Source organism: Brachyhypopomus gauderio, chromosome 10, assembly GCF_052324685.1.
Source record: "Brachyhypopomus gauderio isolate BG-103 chromosome 10, BGAUD_0.2, whole genome shotgun sequence".
Classification (NCBI taxonomy): domain Eukaryota; kingdom Metazoa; phylum Chordata; class Actinopteri; order Gymnotiformes; family Hypopomidae; genus Brachyhypopomus; species Brachyhypopomus gauderio.
Genome location: NC_135220.1, coordinates 2,365,527 through 2,387,715, shown reverse-complemented (window position 1 = coordinate 2,387,715; position 22,189 = coordinate 2,365,527). Strand labels below are relative to the sequence as shown.

Below are 22,189 nucleotides of genomic sequence, written 5' to 3'. Positions count from 1 at the left end.
GGGTATCTCTCAGGTCTGTCCCTGTGGGGTATCTCTCAGGTCTGTCTCTATGGGGTATCTCTCAGGTCTGTCCCTGTAGGGTATCTCTCAGGTCTGTCTCTGTGGGGTATCTCTCAGGTCTGTCTCTGTGGGGTATCTCTCAGGTCTGTCCCTGTAGGGTATCTCTCAGGTCTGTCCCTGTGGGGTATCTCTCAGGTCTGTCCCTGTAGGGTATCTCTCAGGTCTGTCTCTGTGGGGTATCTCTCAGGTCTGTCTCTGTGGGGTATCTCTCAGGTCTGTCCCTGTAGGGTATCTCTCAGGTCTGTCCCTGTGGGGTATCTCTCAGGTCTGTCTCTGTGGGAATTGTTTACCCTAGCAAGTATGGTCATTTGATAATATTTGAAAAGCTGTTAAATCTGATACATTTGACATTATTTTTTGGAAATATTTTTTCTTCGTGAATTATATTGAATTTTTTATTTTGCTTCCCTTTCTCTCATCTGTTTCCAATTGCCTCTCTCTTTTTCTCTCTTTCTCTTTCACTCATAGACATAGACAGACATAGAAGAGAGAGAGAGAGAGAGAGAGAGAGAGAGAGAGAGAGAGAGAGAGAGAGAGAGAACAGAGAAATTAAACCAGTGGGAGAGAGAGAGGCAGGAAAATGAGCTACAGACCACAGTATGGAGAGACCGAGAGAGAGCGAGAGAGAGAGAGAGAGAGAGAGAGAGAGACAGCTAGAGAGATCTCTGCTTACATCATCTCGGCTTTGTTTCCTGCTGTCAGGGCTCATCCTTGTGCAGGTCTGGTCCCAGGAGGAAGCAGGCTGAATCAGAATGGCTTTTCTCAGCTCCAAGGCAGCTGGGTTTCTACCCCTCTCAGTACATACGTTCAGCTCTTTGTCAACATTTGTGGTTGGCGAGAGGCCCTTTCAGACAGACACTGTTTTAGGCTTTACCACACACATCCGATACCTGTTATATATAGAGATATTATTATATGCTCATAATGGAGATGTGTTGTCAGATTTATATATCTGGAAAAAGGGTTTTCACCGAGCACGCCACCAGAGCTGGTTCCAAAACCACTGTTCCTGTTCACACTGGTTTGGGATGTTCATTCAAGTCTTCTGTCAAGTTTTACCATGTTATTATTACCTAACTCTCTGGCATTTGTGATTCTGTTTGGTGATGTTCACCCACAGTATATACAGTATGCAGTTAATCAGTGAATTGACAGTGAATTGTCAATGAATTTTCTGCATCTGGTGCTGATTGCTAATGGAAACAGCTAAATAGCCATATAGTCTTGTGTATGACATACTGGACTGGTATGTACTGTGAATAAAGAGGTCAGCCATCTTAGACCTCTCCTCTCCTCTATCTTCCCATCCTCTCCTCTCTCCTCTCCCCTCTCCTCTCCCCTCTCCTCTCATCTCCTCCTCTCTCCTCCCATCCTCTCCTCTCCTCCTCTCCTCTCTCCTCTCCTCTCATCCTCTCCTCCCATCCTCTCCTCTCCTCCTCTCTGCTCTCCTCTCCTCCTCTCCTCTCCTCCTCTCTCCTCCCATCCTCTCCTCTCCTCCCCTCCTCTCCTCTCCTCTTTTCATGTGATTTGCTAAATTAACTTCCCTGTTGCTTTGTTGGAAAAAAATACACTCTCCATTTTCCAATAGTCTTTTCTAGAAATGAGTAATGATTAACAGTCTAAGGAAGTAACATTACTCTTCAGCTGAAAATGATGAATCTGCTCTGCCCATAGCTGAACTTCAGAACGTGTCCCCTCACCGTCTCTCGTTTGGATCTAATTATCTCCATTCTTGAAGTTTGGCAGAAGTTTGTTTGGTTCTCTGGGTGTTGATGCGACATTCAGGGCAGTCATGGCCTGGTGGTTAGGGAACTGGTCTTGTGACCGTAGGGTCCCGGGTTCGATTCCCAGACCTGAGGCCATGACTGAGGTGCCCCTGAGCAAGGCCCTTAACCCTCAATTGCTCACTTGTATAAAAAATGAGATTAAAATGTAAGTCACTCTGGATAAGGGCGTCTGCCAAATGCTGTAAATGTAAATTTCGTAGGAGCTAGTTAATGCATCATGACACTCTTTACCTACCATAGGACTAGATCTGGGAGTGGGTTGTCGACATGTTTACAGCGTGACATGAAGCTGGTGTGGCCCGCTGATACTGTGCTAAAGGTGCTTTCAGGAGTTTCTTCTGTGGTGTTCCTGGTGAGGTTTGGCTAGATGGGAGCCGTGTTGCTGTTGCTGTTGGGATCTGTAACCTTGTTTGGAGTTTTTTTTGGTTCAATGTTGAATGTTTGAACTGTTGGCTGAGATAAAACATGAAATGTTCACTAGCTGTCCTGGGGAAACTGATATTTTACCTCTTTCACTGAAAGAGTGCGAGAACTTGAAGCTGTGAATAATTTCATTCACAAACTTGACCCAGATCAGACTTTCCTCACACACTGTCCTCAGTCATATTACTGTTCATCCACACTAACCACTGCAATACTCTGTCACTGAACTCAGTCATATTACTCTCAGCTCATCTTCATGAACGGCAAATTACTGAAACCCATGTTATAGACTGCTCCCATTTACTATACAGGCTAGAGAGTTTTCTTTTCTCTCTCTCTCTCTCTCTCTCTCTCTCTCTCTCTCTCTCTCTCTCTCTCTCTGTGTGTGTGTGTGTGTGTGTGTGTGGGTGTGTGTGTGTGTGTGTGTGTGTGTGTGTGCGCTCAGGCAGAAATAATGTGGCAGAAAGATGCATCACGGTTGGAGTTCACTGGTGACTCATCGCTAGGGTCTCTACTGTGATTTACACACACGTGCACATGTGCAGACACACACACACACACACACCCACACACACACACACACGCACACACAGAGGTTTGATGAAATCTAAGGGCCGTGCGGGTATGGAAGAGGCTGTGCAGAGTTTGCTCATATTGGTCATCTCGTAGCCATGACATCATCACCACTGCTTTCCAAGGTATGGCTGCTCCGTTAGGGAGAGATCAGGACCTCGCGGGACACCCTACGCTCGTGCCACGCTTACAGTAGTCAGAAACACGGTATAGCTGTTCATTAAGAGCCATACTGGGAGCAGTTGAACTAAAGTCCAGCCAGGGGACGTCAGGCTAATAGCACCAGTCCTGCCAACATGACCTCACTACACATCCCCCACCCCAGTCCAGGGCTTTCGTCAGCGCTTCCTCGGACACCTGGCCGAGTCCTGAAGTCTCAGAGCTCCTCTGCTTCCTGCAGCAGAGTTGTTTTGCTCTTTTCATGTTTCACCTCTGTTCACCTTCACTGGGTGGGTGAGCAGGGTTGGAACGGCAGAACGGTCCGCCCCCACACTAACAGCTCAGCGCTCCAGAGGGGTGCGGTGGGCATGGTGGAGTGTGAGGTTATGTAACCCGACTCAGCTGCACACACAGGGGAGACAGAACTCACTCCACTCACTGGTCTGCACAGGGCCCCCGTGGGGACGGACCCCTGCTGTTTGTCCCTGGGGATCTCTGCTGAAGGTTAACGAGGAAAACACATACACACTGGTGCTCTCTCTCTCTCTCTCTCTCTCTCACACACACACACACACACACACAAGCAAACACACGCACACAAGGACACACGCAGATGCGCGCACACAAACACACATATGCACACACAAACACACACAAAGATGCATACACACAGGTGCTCTCTCTCTCTCACACACACACACACACACACATACATACATACACCCACACACACAAACACACACACACACACACACACACACACACACACACTGCCCAGAGAGGCTTTGGTGTGGTTTCAGTGTGTGTGCCAACACCCTGCTAGCTCCAGCTCTCAGAGGCACATTAGCGTCAAGACACCACCCCATCCTTCCTGATGCAACACACCCTCCTCTGTGAGGCCACACCCACTCCTTGCTGATGCCACGCCCCCTTGTGGCACCTTCACCTGGGTAGAAAGTTCATGTGCTGCTAAGCAAGTTCACAGATTTTACCCACTTTGTATTTTTAGACCTGTTTCCTTGGAGTGTGTGTGTGTGTGTGTGTGTGTGTGTGTGTGTGTGTGTGTGTGTGTGTGTGTGTGTGTGAGAGAGAGAGAGAGAGAGAGAGAGAGAGAGAGATTGGTGATGAAGTGGTAAAGTAGATAAAAGGTTAATACACACTGGACATGTAAGAAAATCAAATTCTGTCCATCGGAAACTATGCAGAACCATAAACACACACACATGCACAATCACACACAAACACACCCGAACATTCACACTCAAAGAGCAGCGTTTTGGAATACGCAGCCCTTAGCCAGCAGTGCCCACACATGTCCAAACCCCAAACAAACCCTAAGAGCCCATGCAGGCCCAACGTTCACCGTGGCAACGTTCACCGTGGCAACCACCAGCACACTGAAGCGCATGGGCAGCTCAGGAATTCCTGGAATGTTTATCTAATATGAGCAAACTCATGTCACAGCTCTCTGCTCACACACACACACACACACACACACACACACACATTAATACAGTCAGCTCTCTGCTCACACACACACACACACACATGAACACACACACATGCACATGCACACACACACACACACACACATGCACACACGCACACATGCACACATACATACGTCCAATACAGCCAGCTCTCTGCTCCCATACACACACAGACATGCACACATACACACACTTGCAGCAAAGGCATTTCTCTGTGCACAAACATACACATACACACTTCCGACAGCCAGATACACACACATGTGCACACACTCACATCCAGATCACTGCACGCACACGCACACACACACACACACACACACACACACACACACAGCCATCTCTCTGTGTATACATGCTTCCAAAACAGCACCTTTAACCTACCTTAACAGAGAGAAGTCACAAACAAATAAGGAAAGAGAGAAGAGGAGAAGAGAGGAAAGGAAAGGAGAGGAGAAGACAGGAGAGGAGAAGACAGGAGAGGAGAGGAGAAGAGAGGAGAAGGGAGGAGAGGAGAATAGAGGAGAGGAGAGGAGAGGAGAGGAGAAGGGAGGAGAGGCAAAGAGAGGAGAGAAGAAGACAGGAGAGGAGAAGAGAAGAGAGGAGAAGGGAGGAGAGGAGAATAGAGGAGAGGAGAGGAGAAGGGAGGAGAGGAGAAGAAAGAAGAGGAGAGGAGAAGAGAAGACAGGAGAGGAGAAGAGAAGAGAGGAGAAGGGAGGAGAGGAGAATAGAGGAGAGGATAATGGAGGAGACGTGAAGACAGGAGACTATAGGAAAAATAAAAACATTTGCTGTTTAGTTCGTATTTTCCTCGTAGTCTTTCTCTCACACACAGTTGATGGTGTTCAGTTGGTTTGGCACAGTTCATATTTGTCCTTCGTATCCTTTTCACTCCCACTCTGATATATCACACCATATCTGATTTATATAATCTTGCAGGAGTAACCAAGGCCCAAACACATGTGGTAGAGTGCAGAAGAGCTTATAGAGGGAAAAACCACACATGTTCATTTATCTGTTACGGTCTCACATCTTCATCTTCGGTTCTAAGGCTGTTGTTTGTTTGCTGTTTGTTGTTTGTTTACCAAGGTAAGAAAATGGAAAATGCTCAGTCGTCATCACGCCGATGGCAAAGCCAAAGAGGCGGGTCCAGAGGGTCATGTGATCTGCCCCTGGGCCATGTCGCCCCTGCTGGGCAGCCCCGTTCTCCTTGAGTGCTGCTTCTGCAATGGGCCCTACATCACCTACAGCAGCGAGGAGGCATGGCAACCACGGCAACGCACGCAGGTCTGCACCTTTGTGCACACTTTCACATGCACACATCCACAAAAAACCACTTATACACAGATACCAAGAGAGACACTTCCTGCACAGCACAAACAAATACAAACTTCCTTTGACGCAGAAATGCAAACAAAACACTGGTGTTCAGCACCCTCATGTAGAGGCGGATCTGACAGCTCATCCTGTCTGCCATGCGGGACACGCAGGACTCTGGTCTTGTCCTGCTGTTAATAAATGGGCATTCCAACAAGGCTGTGTGCTGCTTACTAGCTAGCCTGAAGGCAAGAGCTGTAAACCTCACACTGTCAACCTCACACTATCAACCATACACTGTCAGTCCTATACTGTCAACCTCACACTGTCAACCCACAGTCAACGCTACACCGTCAACCCTACACGCTCAACCCCACTGTCAACATCACACTATCAATCCTATACTGTCACTCCAGTGAAATCATGACATTTGCAAAACATGCACATTATTTGAAAAAAGGCTCATTTAAAATGTCTTGTTCAGTCAACCCCACACTGTTCAGGGTTGCCAACTTTTCAAGATCGCTTGGAGTGAGATTTGAACCTGGAGGGGGTGGCGAACGTAAGTTGTTACCGGGGCGGTGTAAAATGGACACAAATTAAGTATTATATCGCGATCGATCGATTGCCAGTGGTTGGCGATATGGATCAGAGGTAAATAAACTAGATTTTTTTTTCGGCGTGAGAAATCAGAAGTGTGGCATGAGAGCGTGTGAAGACGGTCAAATGCGTGTGTCTCACGATCAATGCGTGAGAGTTGGCAACCCTGCAACCCCACACTGTCAACTCTACACTATCAACCCCACTGTTAACATCACACTGTCAACTCTACACTATCAACATCACACTGTCAACCTCACACTGTCAACCACAACAGTCAACCCTACCCATGTTTAATGGCCGCATATGTGCTTTCTCCACCTGTTATCTTCAGATATTTTTTTCCTTTTTCTTCCCTTATTTCAAAAATGAAGCTATCAGTGCTAACAAAATCCAGGACTGGATTTGTAATCGCAGGACTGGGCTTGTTTCACTGCTCTCCTTCTTCCCAGCAGTATGTCCAGTAGCTCTGGAAGCATATTGTGGCACAGTGATATGTGCTATAGCAGAGTGTTTTGTGCTTTAAGGGCGTACTCACACTAGGCACGGTTTGCTGGTTCCGTGCTGGGGCCCGGTTATCCCTCCTCCCCACTCCCCCTCCGGCCTGCACTCACACTGGCTTCATCAACCCGGCCCGAGCACGCTTACGTCATCACAACGCCGCTTTATTTGGAATAAAAGCGCGCTCGCACTATGGAGTTCACGATTCTCTTTTTATTGTATTTTTGGAGTCGTTTTGGTAGTGCAGAAACACGGTGCAAGCACAGATTTTTCGATAATTTAACACAACGATTGTCTGCTAATCGCTTTGCCGCTATGACTGTTTAACGTGAGCGTCGCATCACTGACGTCATGTTTGAGTTCCAGTGAAATGAACCAATCAGACGAGGCACCAAGCGGGCCCGGGCACGAATAGTGCTCACACTAGAAGCGAATCGTGCCCTGGCCCACCTCTTCAAGCGGGCCCGAGCACGGTTAACTGATCCGGGCCCGGGCACGGTTGGAGCGCTCACACTAGCCAAACGAACCGTGCTTCGGCAGGGAACCGTGCCCGGATCACAGAGCCTAGTGTGAGTACGCCCTAACAGAGTGAACTGTGCAATGGCATAGTGATTTTTTAATGACTGGTTAAATTTTGATATGGCTGTGAGAACTGTTAATGGGTGGCAGGATTAGGTAGAAATAAGATTCAGGGGACTTGCTGATGCTACAAGACTAGTCTGGTCTCAAGGGTGTTATTAAAGAAGACTCTCAGGCTCTCCCTCTCTGTCTGTCTCTCTCTGTCTATATCTCTGTCTATATCTCTGTCTGTTTTATTCTTCCTATATCCCTGTCTGTCTCACTCCCTCTCTGTCTATATCTCTGCCTCTTTCACTCCCTCTCTATCTTTCTGTCTGTCTCACTCCCTCTCTGTCTATATCTCTGCCTCTTTCACTCCCTCTCTGTCTATCTTTCTGTCTGTCTTACTCCCTCTCTGTCTATATCTCTGTCTGTCCCACTCCCTCTCTGGCTATCGCTCTTTCGGTTTCCGTCTTGATTTAACTGCGGGATATTGGCGCACTCCTGCAGAACACTCAGCAGTGTGTCATTACAAAGTAAACAAATAACCAAACAACCAAAGAAGAAATCCTGCAATGAATTGTGCATGAGGAAAACGCCTGCTTCTGCTTGCACAGATGCCGTCTCGTCAGGAAACCAATCATGGAGAGGAACAGGAGGATGGGAGGGGCTAGAGAAATATTCATACAAGAGATGATGCAGAAACAGGGCATAACATTAAAAATTGTTATTTTTCCTAAAAATAAAGGCAGTGGGCTTGTGAATTAAAGTAGAGCAGTCATTAAATCTGAAAAAGTTCATCTGCAGAGACTCAAGCTCAAGGCAAGAGACCAGCTGACCTTTACATGGTCAGCACTTAAATGTTTGCAAATACACTTTCAAAACTCTCAAGATTTGCTATTAATAGTGACACAAATATATCACTTTATAGTCCAGGGGATCTCTTAATTTACAATAGCATTGTTTAAGAATTAGTTATACAAATAGGTTAAACAAATAATCTAAGATTTATTTTTTACATTGTTTTTATACAGTATGAGCACTACATGGAAAAGAGCATAACAAAAAGGTTAAAAGAGCTTTATGTATATAAAAAGTGGACATTTGTGTCTAACATATATCCTCATGTATATGCAACAATCGCAAAGTACAAAGTCGACTAATATTTTGCTGTAGTGCTTAGCTGGTGAGCTTGAGGCCTTTCAGGCCTGCAGTGTGTTCGCAGCAGTGAGATCATGACCAACTCCAGTGAGATGATGACAACATTTGCAAAACATGCACATTATTTGAAAAAAGGCTCATTTTAAAATGCCTTGTTCAGTGTTGGCAGAGACAAACACGTGATTTTCAGATAAGAAACAAACACTAATATATTGAGTATTATAGCTCAGACCTAAAACAACCTTCATTGTTTTATTCCAGGCCATGGACCTGTATTACCATGGAGACATGGACCCAGACTACAGCTGCTCTTCAGGTACCAGTAAGAGCTGCTCTTTCAATTGCTTGTTTTTCAATCTTTTTTCTTTTCATCCCATCACTTTTTCTAAGCAGTGATCACATGGTCTTTCAAAGCACTGCTGTCTAAAAGGACACTGTCTGGTCCTTCACTGACCCACTTCCAGAGCTGACAATGGCCTAGTAATTGACTGGACTCCAAAGACATACATGGCTGGCTGGGATTCTTTAATGCTCATGTGGTGCTCTGAGTCACAGAGTACTCAAACGGAGCTCCAGTAACCAAATAGTACTGCTGGGCACCCAGAACAGAAGAGCCCAGCCTACCTGTAACAGCTCTTCAGTGCTCTTCACAGTGCTCTTCAGTTTGGCAATCCTCTGCCCAGCTAGTGTCTCCTGTAGGATCATGTTGATTAGGACGCTGTTGATTAGGGCTGGCTGTGCTCTGTGATTAGGGGTCTGTTGATTAGGGCTGGCTGTGCTCTGTGATTAGGGATCTGTTGATTAGGGCTGGTTGTGCTCTGTGATGAGCCATGGGGCCTGCTCGTTTGGTAGCAACAATGACAAGTTGTTTGTAAAAACAAACTATCAGACCTAAATTATATGAATCACAATGTGAATGTAAGATTTAACTCTCTCTCACTCTCTCTCTCTCTCTTTCTCACTCACTCACTCTCTCTTTGTCTCTTTCACTTACTCTCTCTTTCTCTCTCTTTTGCTTTCTTTCTGTCTCTCTGATCGTTAGCATAAGTATTCATGCCATAGTAATCACTGTAAACAATGCAGAAATATTGTAGGGACTTTGATAATTGTTTGTTGTCAGAGGACTTGCACACAACCAGTATTTATGAACAGACAGCAACACACAACATACCAATGTACCACACGGTTCACCTCTACTCTAGTTTCTTGCATCTGCCTGTTTTTCCTGTGGATAAAGTTTAATTCCACTACAGTGACCTTTTCGTATGATCCGTCATTTAAAGACTTCTGAGAATCCTTATGATAATTAGGCTTCAGATTTACTGTTCACTTCATTGGGTTTTACATTTACCAACTTGTGCAACATGGTGCCAAGACTGAATGACAGTGCAGAGTGCCAGACACACAGAGTCAGTGTAGACACAGCTCCCTTCACGGCTTTTGTATTTGTTTCCTCATTGATTATCTGCACTCAGTTTACGGAGTCTAAACTTCAGTTAACGCTTTGACTGAAAAACGTGACCATCCATATCTAAAGTGCCATAGCGGGATTAGGATGAAATCTGGAAATGGGGGCGGAGGCGTTCAGCAGGCCTGCTGGGTTCGTAGAGTTCTCTTCAGAGTGCCTGCACAGTTTCCACTGGGGCTTATCTCTAATTACAGATTTTTTCCATTGCTTATCCAATTTTACGGCACTAGATGGTTGACTATGTCAAACCCTGGTTCTCCACGAATGATGTTCTGGTAGACACTCAAAAGAGGAGCTGTACAGCACTGGTGATACACGTGTGTGATTGTACTTGGAGGACTTCACGACTGTAGCGCTCATGGCCTTTAATTCTTCACTGAAAAATATTTCGTGTAAATATGTTGTTGCCATGGGACACAGTCAAACAGAAACATGAACAGCCAGATGTTAGCTGGCATGCCAGTTTTTGTTTATGTTGAAACAATGGTCAGGCCTGTGAAACCTGTGTGTGTGTGTGTTTATGTGTGTGTGTGTGTGTGTGTGTGTGTGTGTGTGCGGCTGAATGTGTGTTCTTATTAATCATACACTCAATTAGCTAAATACATTCCAACTCACAGAACAAGTGTTTGTAATAGCCTCCTGAGAAAATGCATCTAGAGATGACCCTCTGTGAATCATCTCCACGGTGCATTTATGGGTGTGTATGTTTGTGCATGGGTTAGTGTGTTTATCTGTGTGTATTTGTTTGTGTATAGATACATAATGTCACTGAACCCTGAAACACCATATAAACCTTGTTAATGTCATTAATACTCGACAGGTTGCTGTATTCATTACTGTAATACTCATAACAACAGGTTGTTTTATTCATTAATACTGATAACAACAGGTTGCTGTACTCATTAATACTCATAATGACAGGTTATTGTACTCATTAATACTCATGATGACAGGCTGCTGTATTCATTTATTCATTAATACTCATAGCAACAGGATGTATTCATTAATAGCCATAACAACAGGTTGCTGTATTCATTAGTATTTAGAAAGATAGGTTGCTATATTCATTGATTCATTAGTACTCATAATGACATGTTGCTGTGTTCATTAATACTCACAACATCAGGTTCATTAGCATTTATAAAGATGGGTTGCTGTATTAATTTATTCATTAGTACTCATAACAACTTGCTGTATTCAAGGCTTTGGTAGCTTTAAAAACTTCCAGTGCAAATAAAGACAGAGTTGGGAAATTATTGCTGAACCTTTCACCTCTTACTCACTCAAGTTCTCTTCCCTTAGACTCCCAGTGATCTTCACACACACACACACACACACACACACACACACACACACACACACACACACACACACACACACACACACACACACACACACACACACACACAATCAGAGAGAGAGACAGAAAGGGAGGCAGAGAGAGAGAGAGAGAGAGAGATGTGTGGATGAATGGAAATAAACAGTGGTGAGATTTCAACATCAGTGGAGGAGAGGTATGAGAAACTGTGTGTTAGTTCTAACAGGAACGGTATGTATGTGAGTAACAACAGCACAAAAAACCCAGCACTGCTTCTCCAGCAGAGTAACCAACGGTGACTCAGATCTGACCGGTAATTTCATCATCAGCTGTTATCAGCTGACATCAGTACAAGGTGTACAGCAGGTTATTTAAGTGGACAGATGGCACACTCACAGGGCAAATGTAACACCCGAGCTCACTTTAGAATGTTTGTTGTGTGTGTGTGTGTGTGTGTGTGTGTGTGTGTGTGTGTGTGTGTGTGTGTGTGTGTGTGTGTGTGTGTGTGTGTGTGTTTAAACGAATATAAAGTTAGTATAATGCATTGGTTTTATGGGGACAGTAAAAATATGGAAAAAAATTTCTGAAACCCTGAGATGGTTACTGTGACATTAAGAAAAAGAAACAGATTCATTAAAATATTACTGCTCCGTACCTTTTAAATCTTGAGCTTTTATTTGATATTGCGAAATTTATAACGAAACACTCGGTGTCAGATGCCTGGTATGAAACAGGTACAAGTCCTCAAGTGATAACGCTTGTGAGATCGCGTGCATGACTTATATTGGCTGTAGTGACTTTGGCGTAGACTTGCGCCATAATTCATGATTTCAGGTACCTTTGGCAACCACGCAGCGCACAGAAATAGCCTGCGGTAGCCTATAAACATAATGTGTGGCACAATGCATTTATTTCATTTTGTATGGTGCAATAAGTTACAAAAGACATTTACACGTAAATAAACATATGTAAGTTGTGTTCTGATGCTGTTTTTTTAGACAGAATGCCCGTTTTTCTCTTTAGGCGACGTGTTGGGTCCCTGTTCATCAACTTGATACTGATGAATAAGATCGCGTTTCTGGGTACCATGTTATCCCACGTGACTCACCCGTTTCACGGTAGCGTTCCTTGAAAACAGCCCAAGAACAAAGTGAAGGAGGGCAGAAGCCCCGCCCCGCTGGTGTCTGCTGGAAGGTTAGTCAGAGGAATGCGGCGTCTGAATTCCTCTCCTTCGGGTTTCCTCCCGTGTTGCGTGTCAAGGGTCTGCTTCCTCCGCCGCCTCTATGAAAGAAAAATCTTCGCAGTTTACATGTAAGTGAACCACTGAATCTAATGCAAAACGTACATTTTGTGGATGCGTTGTTCAAATTAAAGACACCTCATGCCCCCCCCGAAAGTGAACTGTTATAAGGGTGCGCCGTAGGGGGGGGGGGGGGGTTGTTGCCCGTGTTCATCGGGACTGAAACGAGGAGTTCGAGGTTTGAGTTTATGTGACACCGCCAGAGCGCTGACCGGGCTTGAGTACCGGTTAGTTATGTCACCCTTATCCAGACTGATAAGAACTATTGTACATATGGCCTTGAATGCCGGTTGAAACTCATTTTCGGTAATGTTCATAAGGAAATGAGGATTTCTGAACTGAAAGGTGTGTGTTTTTTCCGCGATAATGACTTTTCTCTCTATATTTCTAACATTACGTTGTTAGGACACTTAACACTAAGACTGTGTGTCTGCGGTTCTTTCTGAAGAATTCAGCTGTTCACTGAACATCTGGGAGATGTTAAACTTCGTTTCAGAGCCGTCTTCAACAATCCGGTGGATAGAAATTGTTCATTGTTCATAAACTGCGTTATTTTCTGTGGCAAACTTATATCATTATAATATTATAATTAATTCGCGTTCGAATCTTACAACATGTACTGTAATTATTTTAAAGATGATCAAGACCAAGCACCAAGCTTGATTACGATTTGACGGGCTGTGAATCAGCTAAAATGTTTCCTTTAAATCATAATCAATGAATGGAGAATCATGAATAAAGAATAACAGAATCACCGAATTAATAAGTGAACAATGTTACAGCATTGCGCAACACGGCCAAACACGAAGTTTTCCACAGTATAGCTCGTGCACTCCTTCTCGCGTGGGCAATGGGAATGCATGCCTTTGAATTTAGAAGGGAAATTAAAGTATAGTCTACTGATCCGCAATGGACTGTTCTGGAAACGTCGCGGGGCCTACAGCGCGCGACCATGTGAATGGAGCAGTTTAGGCCTGTACTTTTCCACAGCAGTGCTGGAGTTGGCTCGGGTTCCGTCGCTTTTGTGTCACGATGCATGGGTCATCCGGGACCAGGCACAGAGAGCGAGCCTGTAAGATCGCCCCGAATCCCACTGGTGAAGCGGGCCTTTGTGTTCAGAGACGCACCATTGCACACGGAGATAGTCGCTCATCAGGTAGGCTGTTGCGGGCTCATATCTTGACTTTCATGGGCACCGAAAGTGGGAAGTTGTCTGCAAGAAATATTTGTTTATTCTTGTGATAGATACTTTAGATTACAACTCGGAAGTGTAAATGTCACCTGTTGGTGCTGTTGTTTGATGAGGCTAGGCTGATGCCGGTTACATTGATTTTCTTTACTTCGAGGTGCATTTCGGTGCTTTCCAAATTGACCAGATGTCCGGTTTTAGACCGGACAGTCCGATTGTAGACTGAACGGTGCGGTTTTTATGTTTCCTGTCCGTCGCCCGGCAGAACGCCTGGACAGACACTAATCTGTCATGTTGATGGAGTGAGATGTGGTTGTTTTGCACTGATCGGTGTTTCAGCGCGCCAGGACCAGCGTGCCACATGCATGTCAACCTCTTGTGTTTTGTTGGTTAAGTAGATTGCCTCGAACTTTTTGCAATATCAAGAATGAAAACTTTAGTTCGGAGTGGACTGCACACCCATTACCTTTGAAGGACAGAGTAATAAAGATAACTGGAATGCCTTTTGTACACTATTTTAAACTAAAATTTTACCAATAGATGCCGAATTTGGCGATTGATGTAGATTTTCAGATCAGATTGGTCAGCTAGATATGTTATGGCTTTAAATTTGTATGCTGCGGTTTAATTTTCCCCATATGTCATTCATTTTTGGGAGAGATTTACTGCATGAAAGGTTATTAAAGGAGCGTATTAATTTGCTCAGACTGTCTGTCATGAAGTTTTGTCTCTTGCGGTCGCGGTCAAATTGCAGCTCAAGCAGCTGGGAGCTGTTGAAAGTTAGAATATTGTTCACGAGCCGTTACGCGGAGCCGCCTCTGATTGGTGCCTGACTGTGCGTCGAATTATACGTCACAACACGCCACGCCCCCAGAGAAATGACCGCCTTCTGCTGTTTCTTATAAAGTTGGAGCAGAAGTGTAGGAGGTCAGTGAAGCTTTGAATCGTTTTGGGATCTTGCCCACGACGGAAAAATACAGCAATGACAATCCAAACGAAGACTAGCGTTCCGCCTCCGGCTTTGACCTACTCTAAAACCAGAGGACTAGTGGCTAATCTCAGTGGTATGCTCTCTTTATCTGGAATGAATGGAGCGATTTCTGCCAGCCTACTCCAGTGAAGTAATGGAAGAATATCAAGTGATTCCTTTTTTCTCTCTTTCTCTTTCTCATCCTGCAGCCTTTATGAAACAGAGGAGAATGGGTCTGAATGATTTTATTCAGAAGCTTGCCACCAATTCCTATGCATGCAAACAGTGAGTATCAAAAAATCTGCTGGTTTGAATGAGCTTGAGATTTTTTTAAAAGTTTGTCCATAAACTGTGTTAATCTTGACATAACAGTACCAGACTGTGCATTTGATTGATTTACAACTGGATAATTTTAATCTCTGACTATCATGGTTTTGACTAGCAGGTCTGTTGTGTTTGGTGGTAAAATGTGCAGCGTTGTTTAAGTGGGTCTTCTGTCATCCCATAGCTCAGAGGTCCAGTCAATTCTGAACATGACACCACCACCAGATCCAGAACTGATGAACACTAACCCCTCTCCTCCAGTAAGTGTGTGTGTGTGTGTGTGTGTGTGTGTGTGTGTGTGTGTGTGTGTGTGTGTGTGTGTGTGTGTGTGTGTGTATGTATGAATGTGCAGTGTGAATGTCTAACGGTCTGTGTCCTCCTTTAGTCTAGCCCATCACAGCAGATCAATCTGGGTCCCTCCTCCAACCCCACTGCCAAACCCTCAGACTTCAACTTCCTGAAGGTGATCGGAAAAGGCAGCTTTGGCAAGGTTCTGCTGGCCCGTCACAGAGGCGATGACAAGTTCTATGCTGTCAAAGTGCTACAGAAGAAAGCAATTCTAAAGAAGAAAGAGGTAGGAAATTCGGCCTCTTAAAAAAAAAGCTGAGCAGTCATGAACTGTCTGCTTGGGCTTTAGCCAGTGGGTGTGTTTGGGGGCCTTCAATAAGACGGAGGCCAGGTGGGATGCCGTGTTCTCATGTTATATTCTTCTATTTATCAGTTTTTTAGCTGTATCGTTTCATTTTAGGTGGTGATGTCAAAATGTTGATGTTGCAGTCAGACTTGACTGTGAAACGTTATCTATGACCCTTGGCCGCTGACCCTGGCTTTGTGCTTGTGGTGCAGGAGAAACACATAATGTCTGAGCGTAACGTGTTGCTGAAGAATGTGAAACACCCATTCCTGGTGGGTCTGCACTACTCCTTCCAGACGGCGGACAAACTCTACTTTGTGCTGGACTACATCAACGGAGGAGAGGTAAGACGGTGACGTCCATTCTGTTTACGGAACAAACTCCAAGAGTGAGGATGACTCTGGGGATGGAGGGATACTGGAGAAGTGTTTATTAGCTGAGAAGAGAGAGGCGGCAAAGAAAAACAGAAGAAGATGGAAAGAAAACATGAGGGATATTACAGATATCTAATAACAAGAGTTATTAACGATATCTGAGCTGGAAGGAGGAGTGAATGGGTGTGCCAGACATAGAAACCTGTGTTTCTCCACAGTGAGAGGGAGACAGAGTGGGAGAGAGACATAGAGAATGGACACAGTGAGAGTGAGACAGAGAGAGAGAGAGAGAGACTGACAGGGAGACAGATAGGGAGAGAGAGACATAGTAAGAGGGAAACAGGGAGCACGGACGGATATCCTGTCATGAGGAGAGAGGCTATACTGTTTAAAGGAAACTAGACAGGAAATGGCATGGGTGTGTGTGAGTGTGTGTGTGTGTGTGAGGGGGGTAGCCTGATTTAGCATTGTGGGGCTTTGATCCAGCCTGAGGAAGAGGTGTGTGTGTGTGTGTGTGTGTGTGTGTGTGTGTGTGTGTGTGTGTGTGTGTGTGTGTGTGTGTGTGTGTGTGTGTGTGTGTGTGGAGGGGGGGCTATGTGTGTTGAAAGGGGGGGATTTTTCAGTACAGTGCACTCTAATTTCCTGCCATTGTTACTGGAGTGAAGAGTGAAGAAAGCCCTGATTAAATATGGCTCTCAGGATGTAAAATCAAAGATCTCTCTTATCTCTCTCTCGCTTTCTCTACTCCAGCTGTTCTATCATCTGCAAAGGGAGCGCTGTTTCCTGGAGCCCCGTGCACGCTTCTATGCGGCAGAGATCGCCAGCGCTCTGGGCTATCTGCACTCGCTCAACATTGTGTACCGGGACCTGAAGCCTGAAAACATCCTCCTAGACTCCCAGGGCCACATCATCCTCACAGACTTTGGACTATGCAAGGAGAACATAGAACCCAACGGAACCACGTCCACCTTCTGTGGGACTCCAGAGGTGAGATGCAGCTTTCATTTTTTGGATAGAGTTTCGCTCCCTTATAACGGGACCAAAAACATCGAAGAATTCACAGCTTTGGCTGGGTAACCCTCTGATGTAGACTTAAGTGGTAGGCTCAATGCTTCTCAATCAAGATGTACAACTCTAACTCTCTGTGTCCCTGTCTCTCTCAGTATTTGGCCCCAGAGGTTCTGCATAAGCAGCCGTATGACAGAACGGTGGATTGGTGGTGTTTGGGTGCTGTGCTGTATGAGATGCTGTATGGCTTGGTGAGTACTGTAGGGACAAACGGCATCATTGCTGAATTCATGGCTTTATTTATTTTACATAGTTTGTTTCGCATGTTACCTAGTTAATTGTTGCAACTAAGAATGATTTTTGGGTGAATGGTTAATACATTTTGTGTAACTCAATAGTTTTCTTATGCTATTTTTGTGTGATGGTCGCACAGCCTCCATTCTACAGCCGGAACACAGCGGAGATGTACGACAACATCCTGAACAAACCGCTACAACTCAAACCCAACATCTCCAACGCCGCCCGGCACCTCCTGGAGGGACTGCTCCAGAAGGACCGTACCAAGAGGCTGGGCTGCACAGATGACTTTGTAAGTGTGTTTAATGCCCTGAGTTCAATGTTGGTCTTAAACGTTGTAAAATGAGGGCTTTGAAAGTCCAGTTGTCACTCAGGTGTGTCTTCTACATCTCTTTACAGACTGAGATTAAGAATCACATGTTCTTCTCCCCTATTAACTGGGATGATCTGAACGCTAAGAAGCTCACCCCTCCCTTCAACCCCAACGTGGTACGTTCCACTCTCTTGCCAGAATCAAAGTGTTGTAACTCATGGTGAGGCGTAGAACACAGAAAGCTGAACACGAGCATTATTTTTACTGAGTCATTCCACATGTCTTTCAGACTGGCCCAAATGACCTTCGACACTTTGATCCGGAGTTCACGGACGAGCCGGTCCCGAGCTCCATTGGCTGCTCTCCTGACAGCGCGCTGGTGACCGCCAGCATCAGTGAGGCGGCTGAAGCCTTCCTGGGTTTCTCCTACGCACCCACCATGGACTCCTACTTGTAGCCCATTGCCACTGGAGACACCATCCCTAGACTTGTACCTGTAGCTCGTTGCCATGGAAATTCTGTTCTCACGGAAACCCCACCTGTAGTGCATCACTATGAGAACGGAGCCACCCCCCCCGACCCCCAGTTGGCCCGGTGCCCAAGACGCAGGGCTGTTTGCACATGGCTGTTGGCAGCTCCACAGGCCTTAGCTCCAGGGCCTGGACCTCGCACGAGAGAACCTTCGCCTTCTGTTCGTCATTGTTGTCATTTTGCCGTCGTCGAGTGCACAGAGCACATAGACTTCTCTGCCCGCACCCAGGTTGTTCTGAACGGACTCAGAACGCAGGCGCTCAGATGGGAGAGTGCTGCTTTGGGTTTCCTTGGACCGCCCCCTCTCCCCTCACTAAACTCGTTTGATTCTTTGAGGGCATTGCTGTTGACTAGAAATGCAGACTCTGAATGTTTTAGGTTTGTTCCCTTTTCTTTTTTTTTGCAGAGGAATTTGTGTATTTGTGCCTTCATTTTATTTCTTTTACTTCACACATATGTGTCTTCTGGGCATGTATCCAGTCTATCACAATCTCACAACCCCAGTTTGGTGTCTCATTCCTTTGGTTGCCATGATTTGGTCAGCATACTGACGGAAAGAACCCTGTTGCACATTAAGGCTTTATTACCACTATCGTTCAGTTCTGTGGTTCTCTTCCTCACTTTTCCATTGTTGTTTTAGCTTGATTGAGTGTGCCAGTGCTGGAGGGATCTGCTGCTATGTTAGTGTAGATAGACAGCTGGACCAACCAATCACATACTGTTTGTCTCACCTTAGTCTTCCAGCCTCCTCTGTGATGTAATAAAGCCACTCAGAAAAGCATTCCAATTCCGTCCAAACACCACATTCCATTCAGTATGACTGTATACTGCTATTTAAGTTTGTTTGTATATTTTGAGTCTGTGTATTAGTTTTAATGTATATGGAACAAAACAACTAAAGATATGCTTATAAGTAACAATAACTGTTCAGATATGTACTGTAAATTGTAAGATGTTTCATTTATGTGACCTCGTTTGGTTTGCAATAAAACTTTATTGTTATTTTCCCCAAACAATTAATTTTCATTGACTTCATTCGTATTTAGGATTAGTGTGACTGAACGCCTGCTATGTGCTGACTGCAGAATATGGCAGACAGGTCAAAAAACTTCACCACCCACACTTCTAGCCGTTGTAGTGCGTTTCACCCTCATGCCAGCATGTTTCGGAGTGACGTGACCCCTCTGACCCTGGCTGATGACTCCACTGGCAGCAGTTGGACTTTCTCCTCTCTGCACTTCACTCCCACAGTGACTTGGGACTCTTACTCAAGCCAGCCCTATGACGCACAACCGCACACACATTCATGCCCCCAGATATGACCTTTCCTGCAGGGCTGAAACCCACTTTGCCTCCATAACTGATATCTGAGGGCAGATATATGCTGAATGAGGAACTGAGCCTGGACAAATCTTTTATTTAAATGTTGCAGAATTGACAAACATTTTAGTAAATTGGTAAATGAGTAGACATTAAGGCAGAATGACACCGCATGGATGAGGCATGATTATTACCTTGTTTTTCAAGCATTTCTTTCTGTAGACACAGGTCTGAATGGGTAATACTAAAAGAGAGCAATCACCAAACTCAAGAGACACAAGAATATCCTTCTCCACTGCAGGTGGAGTCAAATTTCACCTGACCAAAACATAAGAGGGTCTGAAAATATGACATGAAATAAAGGAACGAAGCAGACAAATGGAACAACGTCTTGAGCTCGAATGGAGGAGACAGTATAACAGGTCGCCTCATCAATGAAAGTTTATTTTCAAAAGGCCAACAACTCCCTGGCAATGTGAGTTGGGCAGTTATTGCACTGTATTCTACCGCCACCTGCAGGTCTACCGATGTATTCCTGACTACATGTATGTTTCCATGTGCTGCCATGTTATACGTAAGTGAAAAGGTCCAGCTATTTTGAAAAGAAACTTCACTGCAGTTCAGTCGCCATAAGTGCCCCATTTGGCACGGGTGCTGCTGGACTACACTTTGATACAGGAACAACAGCGCCATTCAAAGAGCAGCGCTAAAACTCTACTAAGCATGACCTAGCGGAGGGGAGAGGAACGGAGAGCATGCGCGGTGGGTGCTGGCCTTCAGGCGTGGGGGTTGTGTGGGGGTCGGCAGGGAGGGGATCGTACATTTAAAAAGAATAATAAAAAAATAAAAGAAGCCCTCCACCCTGCCTGTTGCAGTGGGGCAATGCAACATTAAAATTCGTCAGGTAAATGTTCCTTCCACTGTTTCTGAGGGGTGTTTCTTGGAGGGGTTCGCGAGCAGCGTGCGGAGTCGAGCACTACGGCCAGACGCAAAAGTATAACTGAGACAAGAATAAAGCAAAAATATATATTTTTACTAAGGATAATAAAAATAGTAACGCACAGTTACTTGGATAAGTACATTTAACTAGATTACTTGACTGGAAATAGTAACTCGTTATATTTCTCGTTACTGAAAAAAGTGGTAAGATTAGAGTAACTGACGTCACTGCTCCTGAGTCGAGTAAGTCAAGGAAAGGATGAGAGTCCAATCCTTCTGAAACTTCTCTCTCCCTCTCTCTTTAATTCATGCTAAACAAACAGCATTACTCTAACTTCAACTGCAAAAGGAAGTGTTTTGAGAGTGTTTGAGACTGGATATACTCCACAGTTTATCTTTACAGAACCTCACATCGTCCTTTTACGCCCTCTAGAGTCAGAAAGCAAGAGTTACGTCGATCTGAATCTTAGAGATTATTAACGTTTATTAGAGATTATACAGCGCGCCGCATATTTATGCCTTTTAAGAATTAGGAATCGCCTATTTTAGGAATTAGGCCATGCACTTGTAGGAAATCTATCTTGTAGGAAAAGTCAAATCTGTGCAACTCTTGAGGAACTGGATGAACTGGGTCACTAAAACTGGTGGAACTGGGTTCATTGGGTCCTCAGCGTTGAAGAAACCCATCTGGTGTGTGGCAGTCTTCCTTGATGAGTGTTTACTAGTCACGCTAAACATTAGAATATTGGAGAGTATATTGATTTAGCTTTAATAACCCTTTCTTCTGTATATTGACCACCCACATTAAATGGTATGGATATCAAATCTAGGGCAAATTGAAACTTAAAATATTAAGATGTTATTGTATTTTTTTTAAAGAATTGGATAGGGATTATGTATATGTACATAACACCTGCATATTCATTAGTTATCTGTATTTCCCGTCGCCTATTTCAGTGTTTTATTACCCATTATGGGGTCATTCTCTTCCAGCAGTTCTATGTCCAGGAGAGGGTGTTATAACCGGAGAAATATTTTTCACACACAATATGTGGTGTTGGGGCAGAAAAGGTTTGGTTTATGGAGGCTCGTTGAGGCTCGGAATGACGCCGATGGTTCCTCTTCTGGAGACTCTCCCTGACGACAGCTACATGTGCGCAGGGTGAACGTCTGCTGGGGGCTTTTTTCGGCACGGTGCTTTTCACACAGGCCGGAATCAGTAGACCTGATGTTACACAACCCATCGTTGCACATTGACTACATACATGCGTGCACATACACGCGCACATACACGCGCACATTTAAACATAGAAGAGACGCATGATCACGAGCCTGTCACAAAACCATCGGAGACATATATACAGAGAGAGAGAGAGAAGAGAGAGAGAGGCCTGCTGTTAAAAAAAAAAACCACGAACGTGCCATGTTCAAGTATCAGAGCGACATGTTGGTGTTCCACGGATTAATAAAGCATTAGGTTATGCTACTAAAGCATTGGGTTATATACAACATAGTTCTTCGCAGAATAAGTGTTTGAACATTATGAACTCCTAACTTGGGATCTCCTATTTTTTG

The 22,189-nt window shown here is 44.9% G+C and overlaps 1 protein-coding gene and 1 long non-coding RNA gene across 9 annotated transcripts in view; one reads left to right on the top strand and one right to left on the bottom strand.

The window, feature by feature from the left end:
• The window catches only part of LOC143525107 (uncharacterized), an 18,398-nt gene extending 9,025 nt beyond the window's left edge, over positions 1–9,373 (bottom strand). The window contains exon 1 of the long non-coding RNA XR_013133565.1: positions 9,254–9,373. This is a non-coding gene — a long non-coding RNA (uncharacterized LOC143525107). The remainder of the gene's footprint in view (positions 1–9,253) is intronic.
• Positions 1–19,371, top strand: part of sgk1 (serum/glucocorticoid regulated kinase 1) — a 24,105-nt gene extending 4,734 nt beyond the window's left edge. For 2 of the 8 annotated variants that reach the window (XM_077018641.1, XM_077018640.1), the window contains exons 4-14: positions 5,582–5,779; positions 8,891–8,951; positions 15,084–15,159; positions 15,383–15,458; positions 15,584–15,772; positions 16,045–16,176; positions 16,957–17,193; positions 17,370–17,465; positions 17,648–17,803; positions 17,911–18,000; positions 18,114–19,371. In XM_077018641.1, coding sequence (XP_076874756.1) covers positions 5,582–5,779; positions 8,891–8,951; positions 15,084–15,159; positions 15,383–15,458; positions 15,584–15,772; positions 16,045–16,176; positions 16,957–17,193; positions 17,370–17,465; positions 17,648–17,803; positions 17,911–18,000; positions 18,114–18,281 — 1,479 coding nt within the window. In that variant the 3' untranslated portion in view covers positions 18,282–19,371. Of the gene's footprint in view, positions 1–5,581; positions 5,780–7,425; positions 7,480–8,890; positions 8,952–12,569; positions 12,727–12,793; positions 13,872–13,898; positions 14,969–15,083; positions 15,160–15,382; positions 15,459–15,583; positions 15,773–16,044; positions 16,177–16,956; positions 17,194–17,369; positions 17,466–17,647; positions 17,804–17,910; positions 18,001–18,113 lie in introns of those variants that run through there. The other 6 variants (XM_077018642.1, XM_077018648.1, XM_077018645.1 and 3 more) reach the window with 6 other exon arrangements.
• Positions 19,372–22,189: the final 2,818 nt, after the last annotated feature.